Source organism: Bombyx mori, chromosome 18, assembly GCF_030269925.1.
Source record: "Bombyx mori chromosome 18, ASM3026992v2".
Classification (NCBI taxonomy): Eukaryota; Metazoa; Arthropoda; class Insecta; order Lepidoptera; family Bombycidae; genus Bombyx; species Bombyx mori.
The window spans coordinates 13,593,362-13,610,734 of record NC_085124.1 but is presented as its reverse complement, the minus strand read 5'-3'; the positions used below and the strand labels follow the sequence as shown (position 1 = coordinate 13,610,734).

At 38.7% G+C, this 17,373-nt stretch overlaps 2 protein-coding genes across 5 annotated transcripts in view; both read left to right on the top strand.

Moving 5' to 3' along the window:
- Nucleotides 1-8,102, top strand: part of LOC101744177 (uncharacterized) — a 108,045-nt gene extending 99,943 nt beyond the window's left edge. For all 4 annotated transcript variants that reach the window (XM_038017315.2, XM_012690922.4, XM_038017316.2 and 1 more), the window contains 5 exons: nt 1,382-1,592; nt 2,884-3,004; nt 3,992-4,146; nt 5,251-5,395; nt 6,497-8,102. In XM_038017315.2, the coding sequence (XP_037873243.1) occupies nt 1,382-1,592; nt 2,884-3,004; nt 3,992-4,146; nt 5,251-5,395; nt 6,497-6,694 (830 nt within the window). In that variant the 3' untranslated portion in view covers nt 6,695-8,102. The remainder of the gene's footprint in view (nt 1-1,381; nt 1,593-2,883; nt 3,005-3,991; nt 4,147-5,250; nt 5,396-6,496) is intronic.
- A 1,702-nt stretch (nt 8,103-9,804) lies between these two features.
- On the top strand, nt 9,805-16,634 carry LOC692685 (promoting protein). Its single transcript, NM_001043734.1, has 4 exons — nt 9,805-9,922; nt 14,447-14,560; nt 15,234-15,406; nt 16,497-16,634. The coding sequence occupies exons 1-4, from the start codon at nt 9,832-9,834 to the stop codon at nt 16,581-16,583; spliced, it is 465 nt and encodes a 154-aa protein (NP_001037199.1). The 5' UTR covers nt 9,805-9,831; the 3' UTR covers nt 16,584-16,634.
- Nucleotides 16,635-17,373: the final 739 nt, after the last annotated feature.

Here is a 17,373-nt window from a genome sequence, read left to right as displayed (position 1 = left end):
CTCTAGGACCTTGATCTCAGTATTGAAAGGACATATCGTCTTATCGTATTAAAAGGGTACAATTTCCAAAAATATGCGGAAATTGAGTTAATATGAGGAATCATTTGATGATATAACCAGTATTTTTCTCATAAATACTGTCAAAAGAGCGTAGTTTAGTTTTAGTTTTTTTTTTTTAATACCTATATTTTGACTACTATTATCAAAATTAATACATAATTTTATCTCACTTTAAAATACAGATAAATGTAATTGGTAAAAAAAAAATGTTGCAGATATGATTAATATTAAAAATATCACATGTTAAGTAAATCTTTAAAACACTCTCCTGTAAAATTAGTAAGTTTTGAAATTATACAGTTTTAATGCGAGAAGACAATAACAATATGTTCCTAAGCATAAACACTACAGTGTACATTCTATTACCATCTTTAGTTAACGAAGATAAAGTCTCATTTTCCTGAACGCATGCAGTTAAAAATTGGTCGACACAGATCATCGGTATCTAGTTATCTTGGTGGGTGACTGCCAGTAGCCATTTATCTAGTTCATCTAGTTTGAGTGGTTACAGGAGAACCATAGACGCTAAAATCTTAATACTGCCACTGATTTTGTGAGGTCGTTACCCCTTTCAAATCGATGCCTCCAATGAACACTGCGCTAACTCCAAATTCGTAGGTTTACAGGAGGAGCATTTAAACGAAAAAAGTTGATAAAATCTTTATTATTGCAGATATATTTATGATTTTTTTGTGTAACTAGCTTATTTACTCTTGCTTCGAACCCCATCAATAATGATTAATTGTAATACTTTTAAAATAGTGAAGCGATTTGCGTGAAAAACGAAAATTTCAAATTTTTGAGTTAGAGTAGTGTTCATTGAGGGCATCGAAATGACAATCATGGCTTCGTGATAAAAATAGGCAGGATATTAGGTAGGTACCTGCAATACGTCCTACCACCAGTATAGATCGGTTAGCGATTGCGGTCCACTGTAGATGTCTCAAAACAAGCGTCTAGTCGTTCTAAGGTAAATTGTTTTTACTGTAAGGTATGGGGTGGTCACATTAAACATGCAAAATCGATGTTGAGTTAAACAAAGAACTAATGTCCTACGTTTTTCTTATTGCATAGATTGGCGCACGAGCTTACAGTCAACCTGGTGTTAAGTGGTTACCGGAGCCCATAGATATCTACAACGTAAATGCCGCCACCCATCTTGAAATATAAGTTCTTAGGTCTCAGTATAGTTACAACGGCTGCCTCACCCTTCAAACCGAAACGCGTACCGCTTCACGGCAGAAATAAGCGAGGTGGTGGTACCTACTCGCGCGGACTCACTAAAGGTCCTACCACTAGTAAAAGACGTGTGTGTGGACAGTGGTGGACACGACGGACATGACGTCGACGACGACGCGCAGCCTGGACCTGTCGTCGCTGCTGGACGCGCGCTCGGACACGGACGCGAGCGCGGGGGACGCGCGCGCCATCCGCCGCCAGCTGCGCGGCCTCGAGAACATGTACGCGGAGGTGCTGCAGCTGCTCGGCGTGCGGAAGCCCATCTCCGCGCACAAGCACTCCTGGGAGGCCAGGTGAGCGCTGCCGACAACACATCTAATATAAAACCCCGCTTTTGAAACATTAATTATTGGTGCTCCGCTTGCATTGGTCTTAGCGTGATGTTATATAGCCTAAAGCCTTCCTCGATAAATGGGCTACCCAACACTGAAATCATCATTATCCTACCCTTCTCCCAGTCACCTGGGGTCGGCGCAACATGTTTTCTCCTTCCATACTCTTCTATCATATACCATTTCTTCGCTCACTCCCCTCTTACCCATATCGTCTTTCACGCAATCCATCCATTTCTTCTTAGGTCCACCTCTTCCTCTATATCCTTCCACATTCATAGTTAACATTTTCTTACCAACCTCATTTTCATTTAGTCTCATCACATGTCCATACCATCCCAAACGCGCACTCCTCAGCTTCTCTGTCACAGGTGTCACTTTCAGACTTCCTCTAACAGATTCATTCCGTATTCTACCCATTCTCATTACTCCACACATTCATCGTAACATTCGCATCTCTGCTGCATGCAATCGCCTTTCAATCGCTACCAACAATACAATCAGTGGTCAACTTACACTAGGGGCAGTCGGGGCAAGTGCCCAGGGCGGCAAAATTTTGAAAGTGAATTTTTTTTTGGAACGAATTTCCTTATTGAGCGATGCGGATGGGTACCCTAATCGAGAAAAAACGTCCGTAACGTAAGATTTTTATTAGTAATGCACACAGTGTACGACTTAACTTTGTAATAGCGTACATTAAAGAACATATTTTTTATCATTCATTGACCACGATCTCAGAGCGTTCGTTTGCGCAATACACTAACTCTTATGCAAACAACCGTGAATGTGTACCACAATAAGTTCGCACGTTACCGAGTGACCGCGGGTTGTTTTGTGAAACCTCCAATTTTATTTACTGTGTACCTCGAATAGAACTTAAAAATAATATTTTTATAATAAGGAACTTCGTTCCTATCCGGTGTCCCACGACACCACACATATTTTTTCTTATCAAAATTGCTGTAATGAATTAATTCTATAATTAATAATTTTAACTAACTAACGTAAACATAACTAAAGTAACTAGATTAAGACGAAGATTAAGAAGAAAACGGAAAAGACTCACCCAAGTACTAAAACTATACTAGAACTTATATCTCAAGGTGGGTGGCGCATTTACGTTGTAGATGTCTATGGGCTCCAGTAACCACTTAACACCAACTGGGCTGTGAGCTCGTCAAACCATATAAGCAATAAAAAAAAACTGGCTATATTATTATTAATTTCAATAAGTTTCCGATTATAATTGCAGGTTGTCGTCGAAGCGTCGCTATGGCAGCATGTCCTCGCTCCCCTCCAGCTCAGTGAGCAGTCGCCCCGTCAGGGACAAGAGACGGAGCTCCAATGAGCACAGGAAGAAACAGGACTACAAGGTCGGTTCGGACAACTAGAGGAACGCGCAAACCTTAGATATTGTTCGAAACAAAACTGTTCTTATAAACACTATTATTTATCGAGTCATCATACTGGGAATCGGGTATTATGTTTAATAAAGAGTGATGAGTTTTTTTTTTTTAAATAAAATTCGATATTACATAGCCCCATTGAGTCATCGAGCCAACGATGCAACAACGCTAAAATATCTAGTATCTATTAAATGAGACTCTAAGAACCCAATAAAAATGACGTATATAATGAACAATAGACAGTCGCGAAAATCTAAATCGGAACTGTTTTTAATTGAACGACATTTTAAGCATAAAGCTATCACGTCATTACGGATCCTCCAGATCCAATAACGGTGCTTTTAGCTACCTCAAACACCGGTCACCGTCCTCGTCGAACCCGTCGCTTCCGACGAAGGGCTCGATGAGTGAATTAACCCATAGACACAGCCCACTGAATTTCTCTCCGGATCTTCTCAGTGTGCCGCGTTTCCGATCCGGTGGTAGATTCTTCGAAGCACAGCTCTTGCTAGGGCCAGTGTTAGCAACACTCCCGGTTTGAGCCCCGTGAGCTCACCTACACGCAAAGGAGAAGCTGAAATAGCCTCTTAAAGCAATCAACACAGTTTTTTAGCACAATTTTATTAATTTTTGTTTTTTATTTATAAACCTACAAGATCACAATCAAAATACACAAAAATCCTTCTAATATTCTCAAAAAGGACAACTCTATGAAAATGAAACAAATCCACTGGACATATCTTCTCGGGCCCCTTGAAAAAGTCCACTGAAGTAGTGTCAGCAAATGACCAGTATCTGAGACTATATTTCATTTTCATCTCAGTTCACTTCATACCATTTAGGTATCTTTTACACTTAGGAAGCTATATGATTCGGCTTAAAGGTCTCGTTGCCGGGGCATAAAATCTTTCAAAAAAACAAGGTTACTGACATGACAGATCGGTTTTATTTCAGGGTATAAACAAGCGGTTCCAGCGGCTGGAGTCGCACGTGGTGACGCTGGCGCGCTCCGTCGCGCACCTGTCCAGCGAAATGAGAACCCAGCACCTCGTCATGCAGGAGATGGACACCATCCGCGCAGAGATCGCGGCCCTCAGGCATATGTACAAGTACGTATCACGAGCAACGACTTATCCACTTATCCACTTATCGACTTATCGACTTATCCATTGCTGGGCTGTTTTAATGGCCCTTGAAGACCAGATGCTCCTCTCGGATATCGGTGATGCAAATATAATTTGAAGAAGGGTTTATGATAGTCATATTTATGACATGCCTTGTAGTCGTCGTGGCCTAAAGAATAAGACGTCTGGTGCATTCGTATCGAGCGATGCAACCGTGTTCGAGTCCCGCAGGCGGGTACCAATTTTTGTAGTGAAATACGTACTCAACAAATGTTCACGATTGACTTCCACGCTGAAGGAATATCATCGCTTAATAAAAATCAAACCCGCAAAATTATAATTTGCGTAATTACTTGTGGTAGGACCTCTTGTGAGTCCGCGCGGGTAGTCACCACCGCCTATTTCTACCGTGAAGCAGTAATGCGTTTCGGTTTGAAGGGTGGGGCAGCCGTTGTAACTATACTGAGACCTTAAAATTTATATCACAAGGAAGGTGGCGCATTTACATTGTATTATGTGTGTATGTTTATATCTACGGGCTCCAGTAACTACTTAACACCAGGTGGGCCGTGAGCTCGTCCACCCATCTAAGCTAACAAAAAAAGGCAAATTTAAAAGCCTAATGTCACTACGTTCACACCAGCTAGTGGAGACGTCTGTTTCGCGACAGGAACGGACAGAATGATGGAACACACGCGTATAGTAAGTAACATTAGTAAATCGGTAAAGAATACTTTTCGGATCTTTGGTAGCAGGAGCTTATAACTGGTACGTTTTTTTTATTGCTTAGCACGATGGACGAGCTCACAGCCCACCTGGCGTTAAGTGGTCGCTGGAGCCCATAGACATCTACAACGTAAATGCGCCACCCGCCTTGAGATATAAGTTATAAGGTCTCAGTATAGTTACAACGGCTGCCCCACCCTTCAAACCGAAACGCATTACTGCTTCACGTCAGAAATAGGCAGGGTGGTGGTACCCACCCGCGCGGACTCACAAGAGGTCCTACCACCAGTATCGAATCTACAGATGATCACGAGATGACTTCTATGGCTGCTCAGTATAGATTCTGTAATTTTCTGCCCCCAGGTCCCAGCAACACATCCGTTCAGGTCACCAGCGGCATTCGGATCCGTATTCATTCAGTAACCCGGACAGGGTGAAGCGGCTCACCAAGTTCTTCGGAGATGAACCGCCACTAATGAGATTGTTTCTGAAGAAACTCGGCTATGAGGCAAGTGTGAGCGTTTTATTGGCGACTAGCGGCTCTCTCCGGCTCCGCTCGGGTCTATAACAAAAATTTCAACGATATTTGACGTTGTTTTATTTTTAAAAATAAAAGAACACTTATTGCGGCATAACTATAATAGTTAGACATGTGCTGTCGCGACACTTTTTGTAAATAATTTTCGCAGGGCACGCGATGTAAAGAATATTTTAGGTAATTTTTTTACACCTTGGGTTACATTATTAGAGCTTTAGTAGGGATCCCTAATTTTTTTCATAAAAGCCTATGGTCACTCGGGTGTAGTGTAGCTTCCAAACAGTGAAAGAATTTTTCAAATCGGTTCAGTAGTTTCGGATCCTATCCAATACAAACAAACAAAAAAATCTTTCCTCTTTATAATATTAGTATAGATAAGACGTTTTGAAGCCGCACGATTGGGTTCCATTGTCCTGCCCTTTTCTGTCCTGATGCTGCGATATTACGGTTTGTAAATTAAGTTAGTTGTTATTTAATTAATGTGACGATAAAAAGTTCTAGCCCACTGAGTTTCTTGCCGCATCTTCTCAGTGGGTCGCGTTTCCGATCCGGTGGTAGATTCTGCGAAGCACTGCTCTTGCTAGGATCAGTGTTAGCAACCACGATAGGTTAGAGCCCCGTGAGGTCACGTACTTTCTTGGTTACGCTGACATAGCCTCTCAAGGCTATTAGCTTAGAAAAAAAAAACAAGTTCAGGAATGAACGAATGAAATGTTGAGTCAAATCGTGTTCATGATTCTTTAGCAATAGCCTGTAAGAGCGATTCCAGAGATATTTTTTGCCACGTACCATCCGACTTTAGAATAAGCTCCCCTCCACGGTGTTTCCCGAGCGCTATGACATGTCCTTCTTCAAACGAGGCTTGCGGAGAATAATTAAGGGTAGGCAGCGGTTTGGCCTTGCCCCTGGCATTGCTGAAGTCCATGGGCGACAGTAACCACTCACCACCGTATGGGCCGCATGTTCGTCTTACAAGGGCAATAAATAAAAACATTTGGCGCTTCAGGAGAGTTTTTTTTTTATAACTACCCGCAAGATTTTTTTTTTAAATTTTGTTAACGTTTTGTACAGAAGTACGCAGCGTTACTTGAGAAGGAGAAGGTGGGTGCTGCGGAGCTCCCATACGTCGGCGAGGACAGGCTGCGGGCGCTGGGCGTGCCGCTAGGACCCAGGATGAGGATCCTCAAAGAAGCCGGCATACATCAGGAACTACACCACTTATCCAGAGACGACCCCCACAACACCACCACGACCCTGGCTATTGTATAAATATGTCAACAAATAAAAAAAACTATTTCATTACCTCATTTAAACTTATTCGTTGAAGAGACGACATATTAATAAATTTATTTCGTTCAAAATAGACGTAAGCGACAAGTTATTTGTCGTACGCCGAAATTGAACTCTAAATGCGTACAGAAGAAAACCACCGCTCTCGCTTTTGGCCTCCCGCTGCGTCTGTAAAGTCATCGCAGACATTTTAGGTCCTACCAAAACTTTGAAAAAAAAAAAAGAAATTTTTGAAAATAGAATCGCAAATTCCACGACGATTCGATTTTCGTGATTATTCTGAATTTTAGTGAATTCTCTGAAACAAACTCACGTCGTCATTCTAAATTGGAAAATGATTCCTTTTTATGGTGTTTTTTTTCCATTACAAAAGAATTAACACCAAGCTTTTCTTAATGTGTACAATATTTTTTTTACGAGTAACGCCGTGCAGGAATATGAATATAAAACTGTTAATAATGATGAATAAAAAAGAATTGGCCTTTTCCGTCCGTGGCGGTGAAGAACATTCGAGAGTGGATTGAATAAATGTTAATTATTTAATGTTACGATTCGAAATGTTATTTAGCGCTGTTTCCATTACCAATGAAATTTATCATCGCATTGTCGACGGTGCGTCATTTCATATTATTTGTTACAAAGCTAAAGCAGACAATGATAAAGAAAACAGAATGACGCAATGTATAACAAACACCTTTAATCTTTGCTGATTCTGTGGTTATCGTAAACAATTGAGCAAGTTTTGTTGAAAAAGACAATTTTAAAAGACTTGATTTTTGTATGTGTTTTAGTGTAGAAATTTGACGTAGTACAGTGTTCGATTTTAAATATTGTGTTAATAATACATTAATTTTATCTATTATAATGTAACATGAGTTGTAAAATATAGAAGGGAAAAATTGCATTGATACAGTTTGGGTGCTGCAAAATTGGTCATTATTTCTTAGTGCCCTAAGTTCAATGTTCGTGTAATGCTGAAAGAGATATATGTTACTACAGATCGCACTTACGAGTGCTCACGAAGGGCAACTTATTAAAAAGGTATTATTGTTTGTGATACGGAGTATTCTGAGCCCGTATTGGTACATTAGCTCCGCCTATTTCTGCCGCAAACAAAAATAATGCCGTTCAAATTCCAATGCTATTAAGATATCCCACATCACAAGATGGTCGCGGATAGATCGTTATGATCTTAGTGTAAGTAAACATTATAATGATAATCGATATGCCAAAGACATTATTCGGCATCTGTAAATATAATTATAACTAACTAATACTCATAAATGATCACGAATCGACGGAACAACGAGATTTAAGCAACGTATAAGTTTTGAGATTATTTTTGTATTACAAAATAATTAAGTGTAAATAAATTTTTATTTGAACATGTGACGTTTTTTTTTTTACCTTATGCTTACAGTTTAGATATGTTACGGTAAAAGTAGATATTGCGGCAAATGTACACATTTTCCGGTGTATGTATGCATCGGTGTTCGAATCCCGCAGGCGGGTACCAATTTTTCTAATGAAATACGTACTCAACAAATGTTTACGATTGACTCCCACGGTGAAGGAATAACATCGTGTAATAAAAATTAAACCCGCTAAATTTGCGTAATTACTGGTGGTAGGACCTCTTGTGAGTCCGCGCGGGTGGGTACCACCGCCCCGCCTATTTCTGCCGTGAAGCAGTAATGCGTTTCGGTTTGAAGGGTGAGGCAGCCGTTGTGACAATACTGAGACCTTAGAACTATATCTCAAGGTGTGTGGCGCATTTACGTTATAGATGTCTATGGGCTCCAGTAATCACTTAACACCAGGTGGGCTGTGAGCTCGTCCACATGTCAAAGCAAAAAAAAAAAAAATGTACATTATAAATGTTCACTTATACCTAATTTTTTAGCAAGTGTGCACATTTAGCGGTAAAAGTGTACATTTCCCAAGAGTGTACATTTACCGTAACATATATACAGACAGACAGTTTTTATATATAAACTTTCTTTACGATGTATATACCTACTCTCGCTTCTAACCTTACTACCCGACCAAATAATATTTTATCCAATGCCCACACAAGCAAATTAATGCTTAATATTAAACTGATTTATTATAACATGCAAATGATAATTTATTCATGTGGCCGGGTCGTAATGTCAGCATTACTGATAAGGTTTGTTAAGGGCTAACTTTAAACAAAACATATTTTGGCTGCCTTCACTGTGCGGTCTCGCCTACCTACCGTCAGCGGTCAGCAGGTAATGCTGAGGGCATAGTTGGGACGCAATCTACCGCTTAGACTGCTTTACGTTAGGACTGCCTAAACCTCACTTATTTAGGTTGTAATGGCGATAGGATTCTTTCTATAATACCTTGATATAACTACATAGTATAAAGCAAAGTCGCTTTCTTGTCCCTATATCCCTATGTATGCTTAAATCTTTAAAACTACGCAACGGATTTTGATGCGGTTTTTTTAATAGATAGAGTGATTGAAGAGGAAGGTGCATAATATGTATAATAACATCCATTAAATAGTGGAGAGATCAATAATAAATTACAGTTTCCGAAGCGAAGCGAGGGCGGGTCGCTAGTATACTTATATAATAACCTGAAATTGAAAACCTATACTTGATATAATAACCCGAAAATTTACGAGATTTTCTTTCGATTCCTTGCTAAAACTGAATGTCAATGCCTTAACATGACAACATTTAAGTTAATCCACCGAGATATATTTTTTTTCATGTGCCATCCGGGTTTGGAATGAACTTTCGTCCATAAAATTTTCTGATGACAAAAATCTTTCCTCTTGAAGCTATTCTTGAATGGTATGGCAACGATTTGGGCCTATCCGTAAACGCATTGAGACGGTGAGCACTCAACATCAGGAGGATCGTACACTCTATGCTCTACCAAAACAATAAAAATAATAACATTAACCCCAACATCAGTCAATACAAGATCGACGTTCCTAAGAATTTAGAGCATACCTACCTATTTTTTGTAAGTCGGCTAAAATATTTTATCTGTGCGCTACTGTGACTTGTACCCTTTTCGTCGTGCATTGCGTCCGTACAATCAATCAGTCACAACTGAACTGCGTCAGCGTGTACAACATGGCTCTCTACTCTTCGCTGTTATTCGCTGCATTCCTCGGCTGTGGTCTAGCTGAATTCAACGTCGTCACCACAAGGCTATGCCGGGAAGGTTAGTGGTAATTCTAATTGAATTAATTAGTACAGCATCAGCATGAGACTGGCAAATAGAAATTACACCACAGATGCGAGCGCTATGACATATCCTACTTCAAACGTGGCTTGTGGAGAGTACTTAACGGTAGGCAGCGGCTTGGCTCTGCTTCCGGCATTGCTGAAGTCCATGGGCGACGGTAACCACTCACCATCAGGTGGGCCGTATGCTCGTCTGCCTAAAGGGCAATAAAAAAAATAAAAAAAAGTGGCTAAAAAGTTATAAAAAATACATAATAATTGTAAGTTTATATTATTCCGTCTTTATTTTACAAATTTGCCAAAGGAAAATCTGAACATTAAATTGTTTCTACATATTTCTAAAATTTGAATGTGAATTAGTTCCAGAATCCTTGTCTCTGTAACCTTAATTAACTAACATCTTTCTATTATCTATTTTACTTCAATCAATATACCTATTTTCCTTAGATAGCTATTGGTTAGACCACGAAGACCATACATACTTTTTTTTGTTAAATTAACTAATCTGTAATCTGTAACCTATAATTTTTTTAAATTTGTATTTTTTAATTTTTAAACTGGTCTCTGACAATAGTGGCATCGTAAAAGAACGAATTGCCATTCTGATTTTTTTTTCTACCTAAGTTTGTAACTTGGGGGTTATGCCAGCCTAACCGAGTGAGTAGGTTCGCGTTAGCTCACTCACCGGGCTTTAACCTGAGAACGTTGCTAACACTAGCCCTAGCAAGAGCAATTCTTCGCAAAATCTACTACCGGAATAAAGGAAGAAATCTACGGAAACTTCATGAACAAAGAAAGCCATATCTTTGTTCATGAAAGGCCCATCAAGGGCCATAAAAAAAAAAGATTCTTAGTTATTTTTTTATACGAATACCTTAAACCGGCCAAAGAGCTGACGGCCAATCTAATGTTAAGCTATTACCAAAACTCTTGAACGTAAACAACACTTGTAACGTTCAGTGTGCTTTTTTTTCCGAGCCGGAGCCGAACCTCCTACGAGGTCCCTTAGTGCAAGTTTTTTTAACGTTTTCGATAGCGTAAAAGTTAGCTCATATTTGTCAAGTATGGAATGGGATCGCTTGCGTACGTTTGCCGCTAGGGGCGCTATACCAACTGCATACAAAATTGGGTTAACTCTTACGCTATCGAGAGCGTTAAGAAACTCGCACTAAGAACACTGGAGATATTCGAACCAATATTTTAAGCCTCAGAACGGAATATGTTATTAAATAACATAGACAATTAAACGACCCATGTATCTTACGACCTACCTATTGAAGCTTCCAAGCTGATCATGAGAAATATCATCAGAAACTATGGGAGGTGAGGTCAAGTATCCGTATCACTTGAGTGATAGTCAAACTAAGTATAATTAATAAGATCCACTGACCCCGGATTTCCAGTCCTTTAAGCCGTCGATAAATTGTATAATGTAGGCTGAACTGTGTAGTATGATTCCGTCATTTTCTTTTACCAACTCATCACCCGATACCATATCAGTGAGCATTCCTAACACTTCAAACTAAGGACGACTGCACTACTGTTTTATGTGACGATCATTGCCTAAACATTCTAAGATATAGCCAGCCAGAGATAGAAAGAAAGAGAGAACTTAACAAAAACAAAATTACGATTAAAACTACTGTTTATTAATCTCGTTTTTTTTTATATCCATTGTATTATTTCTGATGTTTCGTATTATTTACAGTTTAGGTGGTCGCACACGACAGACTGCCCGTATTAAAGTAAAAGTAGTTTTAAATATCTATAACTAAATATCAAGTATCATAAGTATTGTTTTACTGTTGGTAGGACCTCAAATAAGTCCGCACGGGTAGATACCACCACCCCGCCTATTTCTGCCGTGAAGCAGTAATGCGGTTCGGTTTGAAGGGTGGGGTAGCCGTTGTAACTATACTGAGACATTAGAACTTATATCTCAAGGTGGGTGGCGCATTTGCGTTGTAAATGTCTATGGGATCCAGTAACCACTTAACACCAGGTGGGCTGTGAGCTCGTCCACCCATCTAAGCAATAAAAAAAAATGCTCTGGACACTGAATTTTTGAATAGTCAGCTCAAATTCGAAATCGATATAATATTCTAAAGTTCTAAATCAGAATATATTAAGTTCAGCTATATTTTAATTGATTAACTTAATGAAGTCCGTGTGATGACAACTACATTTTAATTGACTAGCTTGATGAAGTTCGTCTAAAGATTGCAAAAATTAGCATTTTTGTTTCTACTGTGTTCATTGTTTTTATGATTTCTTAAAGAATTACCGCGTGTCCTTGTTCCGTGGAAACACGCAATCGTATCGCTTCTGAAGTAAACAGATGCCGGTCTAAGTCCAATGTGTATCGGTAACTCAGCAAATAATAGTCAAATATTAGGGTACCAAGCGATCAATAATAGTACTGTCTGCATAAGTTACGATATATTTAAAAGTACTATCTGCAGAATTAACATTATGTCTCTTATGATACAAGTCGCCGATAATAATTCAAGGGTCATTTGGGTTATCAAACTACGATATTGGTTAACGAGTAACGGCCATCTTATATGTAAATAAATTGGTACAAATATTTCAGATTCAAATAAAAATGACGTCATTATTATTATTCGATTTCGGAAAGTTAATTAAGGAAAATGTTTTATTTTAATATCGTGGTAGCGAAACGATCTTACAGCCCACTCTGTCGGTCAATGGTCCTCGTTGCTTACGGACATCAGCAAAGTTGGTGGCACAACGAAGCTGTTTAAAACCTCTTTCCTAGATCGATATATTATGATAGCGCTCAATATACAGCTAAATATGTTACGTTAAGAAAATATAATTTAGTGTGACGTCCAGAAATACAAAATTATTTATTATCCGTGGAAGTAATGCAGGTTCGAAGTGAATAAGTATATAAGTAATAAAGTAGAGAAAATTATATAAGATGGGATTTGGTAGCCACTTCGAGACATTAGGTCAAAATTCCAATTGTACAGCAATGCCAATGTCAGGCTCTTCAAGCCGAAGCCACTGCTATGGGCTCGTACTACGTCATGCGATCAGCCAAATGTGGTAGTATTTAGGAGTGGAGACACGAAGAATCAAGTCAGGGTACTGGTATTGCAGATGAGCTACCAAAAGGGGTAAGGTACTGAAATCCCGCTGCGGAAAACGTTATAATAACATGGTTTCAGAGTGTTTGCAATATTTTTATCGAGAACTTTCACTTAAGTTTCAGATCATGTCAATTCTTAGTCGGCAATAATCGGTCTCTTCTTTTTCTCCACCTTATCCCACTAGGTGGGGTCGTCACAGTTAATTTTTCTCTTCCGTTCTCTCCTATCAATCGTCAGCTCAACACTCACTCCTCTCACTCTCATTCCGACAATCACACACTCCATCCTTGTATTCTTCGGTCGACCTCTTCCCCTTCTACCTTGCACTACCATTTCCATACATCTCCTAGTCACATGCATCTTCTCTCTACGCATCACATGTCCATACCACGCTAGCCAATAAGTCGGTAATAATCAGTATTGAGATGTTTATTTTTATATTTAACATTTGAACTTCTAAATGTCGTTGACATATCAAATTTAAGTACATTCAGTGCGTTTGCTGATAAAATAATTCGAAATAAAGATTATATTAAAATAAGAACATAAGCTTCATTGCTAATCATATTTTTAGCTGAATAATTAATTAATTATTTAGATAAACCGTCTTTAGAGATGTCTTTCTATCTATAATTTTACTGTAGCTTAATTGCTTACCTGCGGATTTTACAACACGCCTTTGACTATTAAAGACTTCAACCGTACTAAAAATAGCAATTATATGAATCTACAGATTTTATGACTACATATTTACGCGGTTTTTTCCTCATAGTGGAAATAGCACACGCAAATACAACGGGTATTTTACCCGCTAAGCTAAAAAAAAACCAAGTAATCTTAGATAAGCGTTGTACAGCTTTTATTTGGTTAGTAAATAGCTGTATATACGTATTACGTAGATACTTAGTAATATTTTAGGTTCTTAAAATATAGATTTTAAGATGTATGTATTTAAATAGTTCTGATAAAATATCTAAATTCTAATTTTCCTATGTTTAATGAGATAGGTACATAAGTCTAACGTTATAAATTTATTACTTTGAATACTCTATAAACTATTATACGTATGTATCTATGTATGTATGCTTTTGTGTATATGCGCATTATAAGTATTATAAGTAATTTTTACGCTTATCTATGCTATGATTATATTTTTATTTATATATCTGTAATTTAATATATATTTCATTGCACCTAACACTATTTACTCTGCACTACCTTTGGTTGACTGGTAGAGAATGCCTTAGGCACTAAGTCCGCCATTGTTAATTTTACATGAAGTGTAATAAATAAATAAATAGATACATAAATAAATAAATAATTAATTAATAAAGACACCATGTGACATCGAAATATTTATGAATATTTTTCCAATTTGGTTTCAGTGGACGCCAGCGCGTGTACTGTGAACGAGGTCCGAATTGACCCCTGTGTTAACAGTCGACTGTGCCACCTCAAGAAAGGGAAAAACGCGAAGGTTTCTTTCGACTTTACACCACGTAAGTACCGAATATTTTACACAAGAAAACATGGATATCACATTTAGATCGCTACTTGTGCTGATAGCTTTGAGAGGCTATTTCAGCTTCATCCTAACGTGTAGGTGAGCTCTCGGGGCTCAAACCGGATGTGTTGCTAACACCGGCCCTAGCAAGAGCAGTGGTTCGCAGAATCTACCACAGGATCGGAAACGCGACCCACTGAGAAGTTTTTTTTTTATTTATTGCTTAGATGAGTGGACAAGCTCACAGCCCACCTGGTGTTAAGTGGTTACTGGAGCCCATAGACATCTACAACGTAAATGCGCCACCCACCTTGAGATATAAGTTCTAAGGTCTCAATTATAGTTACAACGGCTGCCCCACCCTTCAAACCGAAACGCATTACTGCTTCACGGCAGAAATAGGCGGGGCGGTGGTACCTACCCGTGCGGACTCACAAGAGGTCCTACCACCAGTAAAGATCCGCCGAATAACTCAGTGGGCTGTGCCTATGGGAAGTAAATTAGTCAAAGCTATTTCTCATCACAAGCTAAGCTTGGATGGGTGAACAAGCTTGTGGTGATTTTGATGACAAAATTACAAAATAATATGTGATATTTATCTTTTTACTTTAAGAGTTAGAAGCAGTTTTTCCATGCTCACGTCGCAATTCACAAACAAACTGTTTCAGAATTCTCCACAACTAAACTCAAGACCGGCCTCTTTGGGTTGAAGAATGGCGCTGAAATTCCTTTTGATGCTCTCTACAATGCTGACGCTTGCACACTCACGTCATGTCCCACCGAAGCTGGCAAAACTCAAACCTTAGACTTTAGTTTGCATATTGGAAAAAAACTGCCTACGGTAAGTGAAGTCATTAGTGTCAAACCCAAGGACTATGGATCAAGGTAACACCCGCTACTGGTAACTGCGCTTTGGAGTTCGTCCCTACTAAGTTAGTTTTTTTTTAATTGCATAGCTTGGTGGATGATCTCACAGCCCACCTGGTGTTAAGTGGTTACCAGAGCCCATTGACATCTACAACGTAAATGCCGCCACCCACCTTGAGACATGAGTTCTAAGGTCTCACTTTTAACTACGGCTGCCCCGCCCTTCAAACCGAAACGCATTACTGCTTCACGGCAGAAACAGGCAGGATGGTAGTACCTGCCCGTATGGACTCGCAAGACGTCTTACCACCATTAAAAAGTAGCATTAACAGTGCACCATTCCATACCTATTGAACCGTGAGCACGTCATATGTATACAATAAAAAAAAAAAAACATGTGTACAATTCACACGTGGTAAAAGTGAAACCTTCCAAAATTAAAATACAATTATCCTAAACGTCTTAAGTATATGTAAAATTTTGTCATTAGTAAATAATTGTAAGGTAGCGCCCTCTGTGAATTGATATTTTAATTTCACGTATAATCCTAAATTAAAATTCACTACAAGAGCTTTCATACACACGCTAGTATTAAAAAATCTCACAGATGGCGCTGTATTAAATAGTATGTATATTTCTGTCTCATTCTTTGCTGGCTTCATCCTACACATTTTTGTATTTGTGTCTCTTACCTGTCGTTTTTTCCGTTGCATCCGGTTTGAAATCACAACGATTCTAAAGAAGTTTTCACTTCAAAAATCTTAAACAATCATATGGTTCGCTGTAAATTAAGTATAAAGCTACCCTAACGTAAGGATTGACAACCGAATTTACTATGTGACGTGTTTAAGTATAACCACTCGGAAACTGAGTTAGTGGAAAAAAAATTCTTATTTATTGCTTAGATGGGTGGACGAGCTCACAGCCCACCTGGTGTTAAGTGGTTACTGGAGCACATAAACATCTACAACGTAAATTAGCCACCCACCTCGAGATATAAGTTCTAAGGTCTCAAGTATAGTTACAACAGTAAACAAGTAAAACAAAAATTTCTTCGTTTCCAGGGAAACTTTGAATTCAAATGGAAGCTTTGGAATGAAGACAATGAGAGCCAGATGTGCTGCTACAGAACGAATGTCAGGCTTGTTTAGTAAACACAAAAAACAACTGCTCACAGATTGCATAGTAAACACGCTGTGTATGTACCTACATAAGAAATGTGAAACGCATTCCTGATAAAATAAAAAAAGAAGATTGCATTGTGTCGTTTTTATTTTGAACTAGCTGACCCGGCAGACTTCGTAGTGCCTCAATCGATAAATAAAACACCTAAACTTTTGTAAAAAATAACCTAAAAAAAAAACAAAAGGAATCCGTCCGACAGGGGACACATCAAAGGAAAAACATTTTTTTTATTTATTTAATACCGAGCATTTATTCACCTTTTAAACCTTCTCTGGACTTCCACGAATAATTCAAGACTAAAATTAGCCAAATCGGTCCAGCCGTTCTCGAGTTTTAGCGAGACTAACTAACAGCAATTCATTTTTATATAATATATAGATAGAAGATAGAAGAAGAAGATTTTACCTCCATTTCTTATTTGTGACTTCCACGAGTTTTAAAAAAAAGGGCAATAGGGAAGTCTTCATTATTTTTTATCCGGATACCATTGTCTGTAAGCAAAAATCTTTAGGGGTCTAATGAATGTTCAAATAAAATTAGAATTTATTTTAGACCGGCTTACTCTGCCATTTACAAAATGTAGTGAAATGAACCGAAACAATTTTAGGTTATCCTTCTTCGATGGTTACCAAAAAGAGTACATCGATCGTGCCTTTACTTAACTCTGTATAATATAGGTATACTAAGCGACGCTTTATCTATCTATATATGTTGCCGGCGACTCCAATGTGGATGGGTCCCCACAGGTCTTCTCCC

Bases quoted from the DNA above. Each gene is read 5' to 3' on its own strand.
- LOC692685 (NM_001043734.1), top strand. From the start codon at position 9,832: ATGGCTCTCTACTCTTCGCTGTTATTCGCTGCATTCCTCGGCTGTGGT. The intron at 9,923-14,446 runs GTTAGTGGTAAT...ATTTGGTTTCAG, and splicing joins CACAAGGCTATGCCGGGAAG to TGGACGCCAGCGCGTGTACT. The intron at 15,407-16,496 runs GTAAGTGAAGTC...CTTCGTTTCCAG, and splicing joins TTGGAAAAAAACTGCCTACG to GGAAACTTTGAATTCAAATG.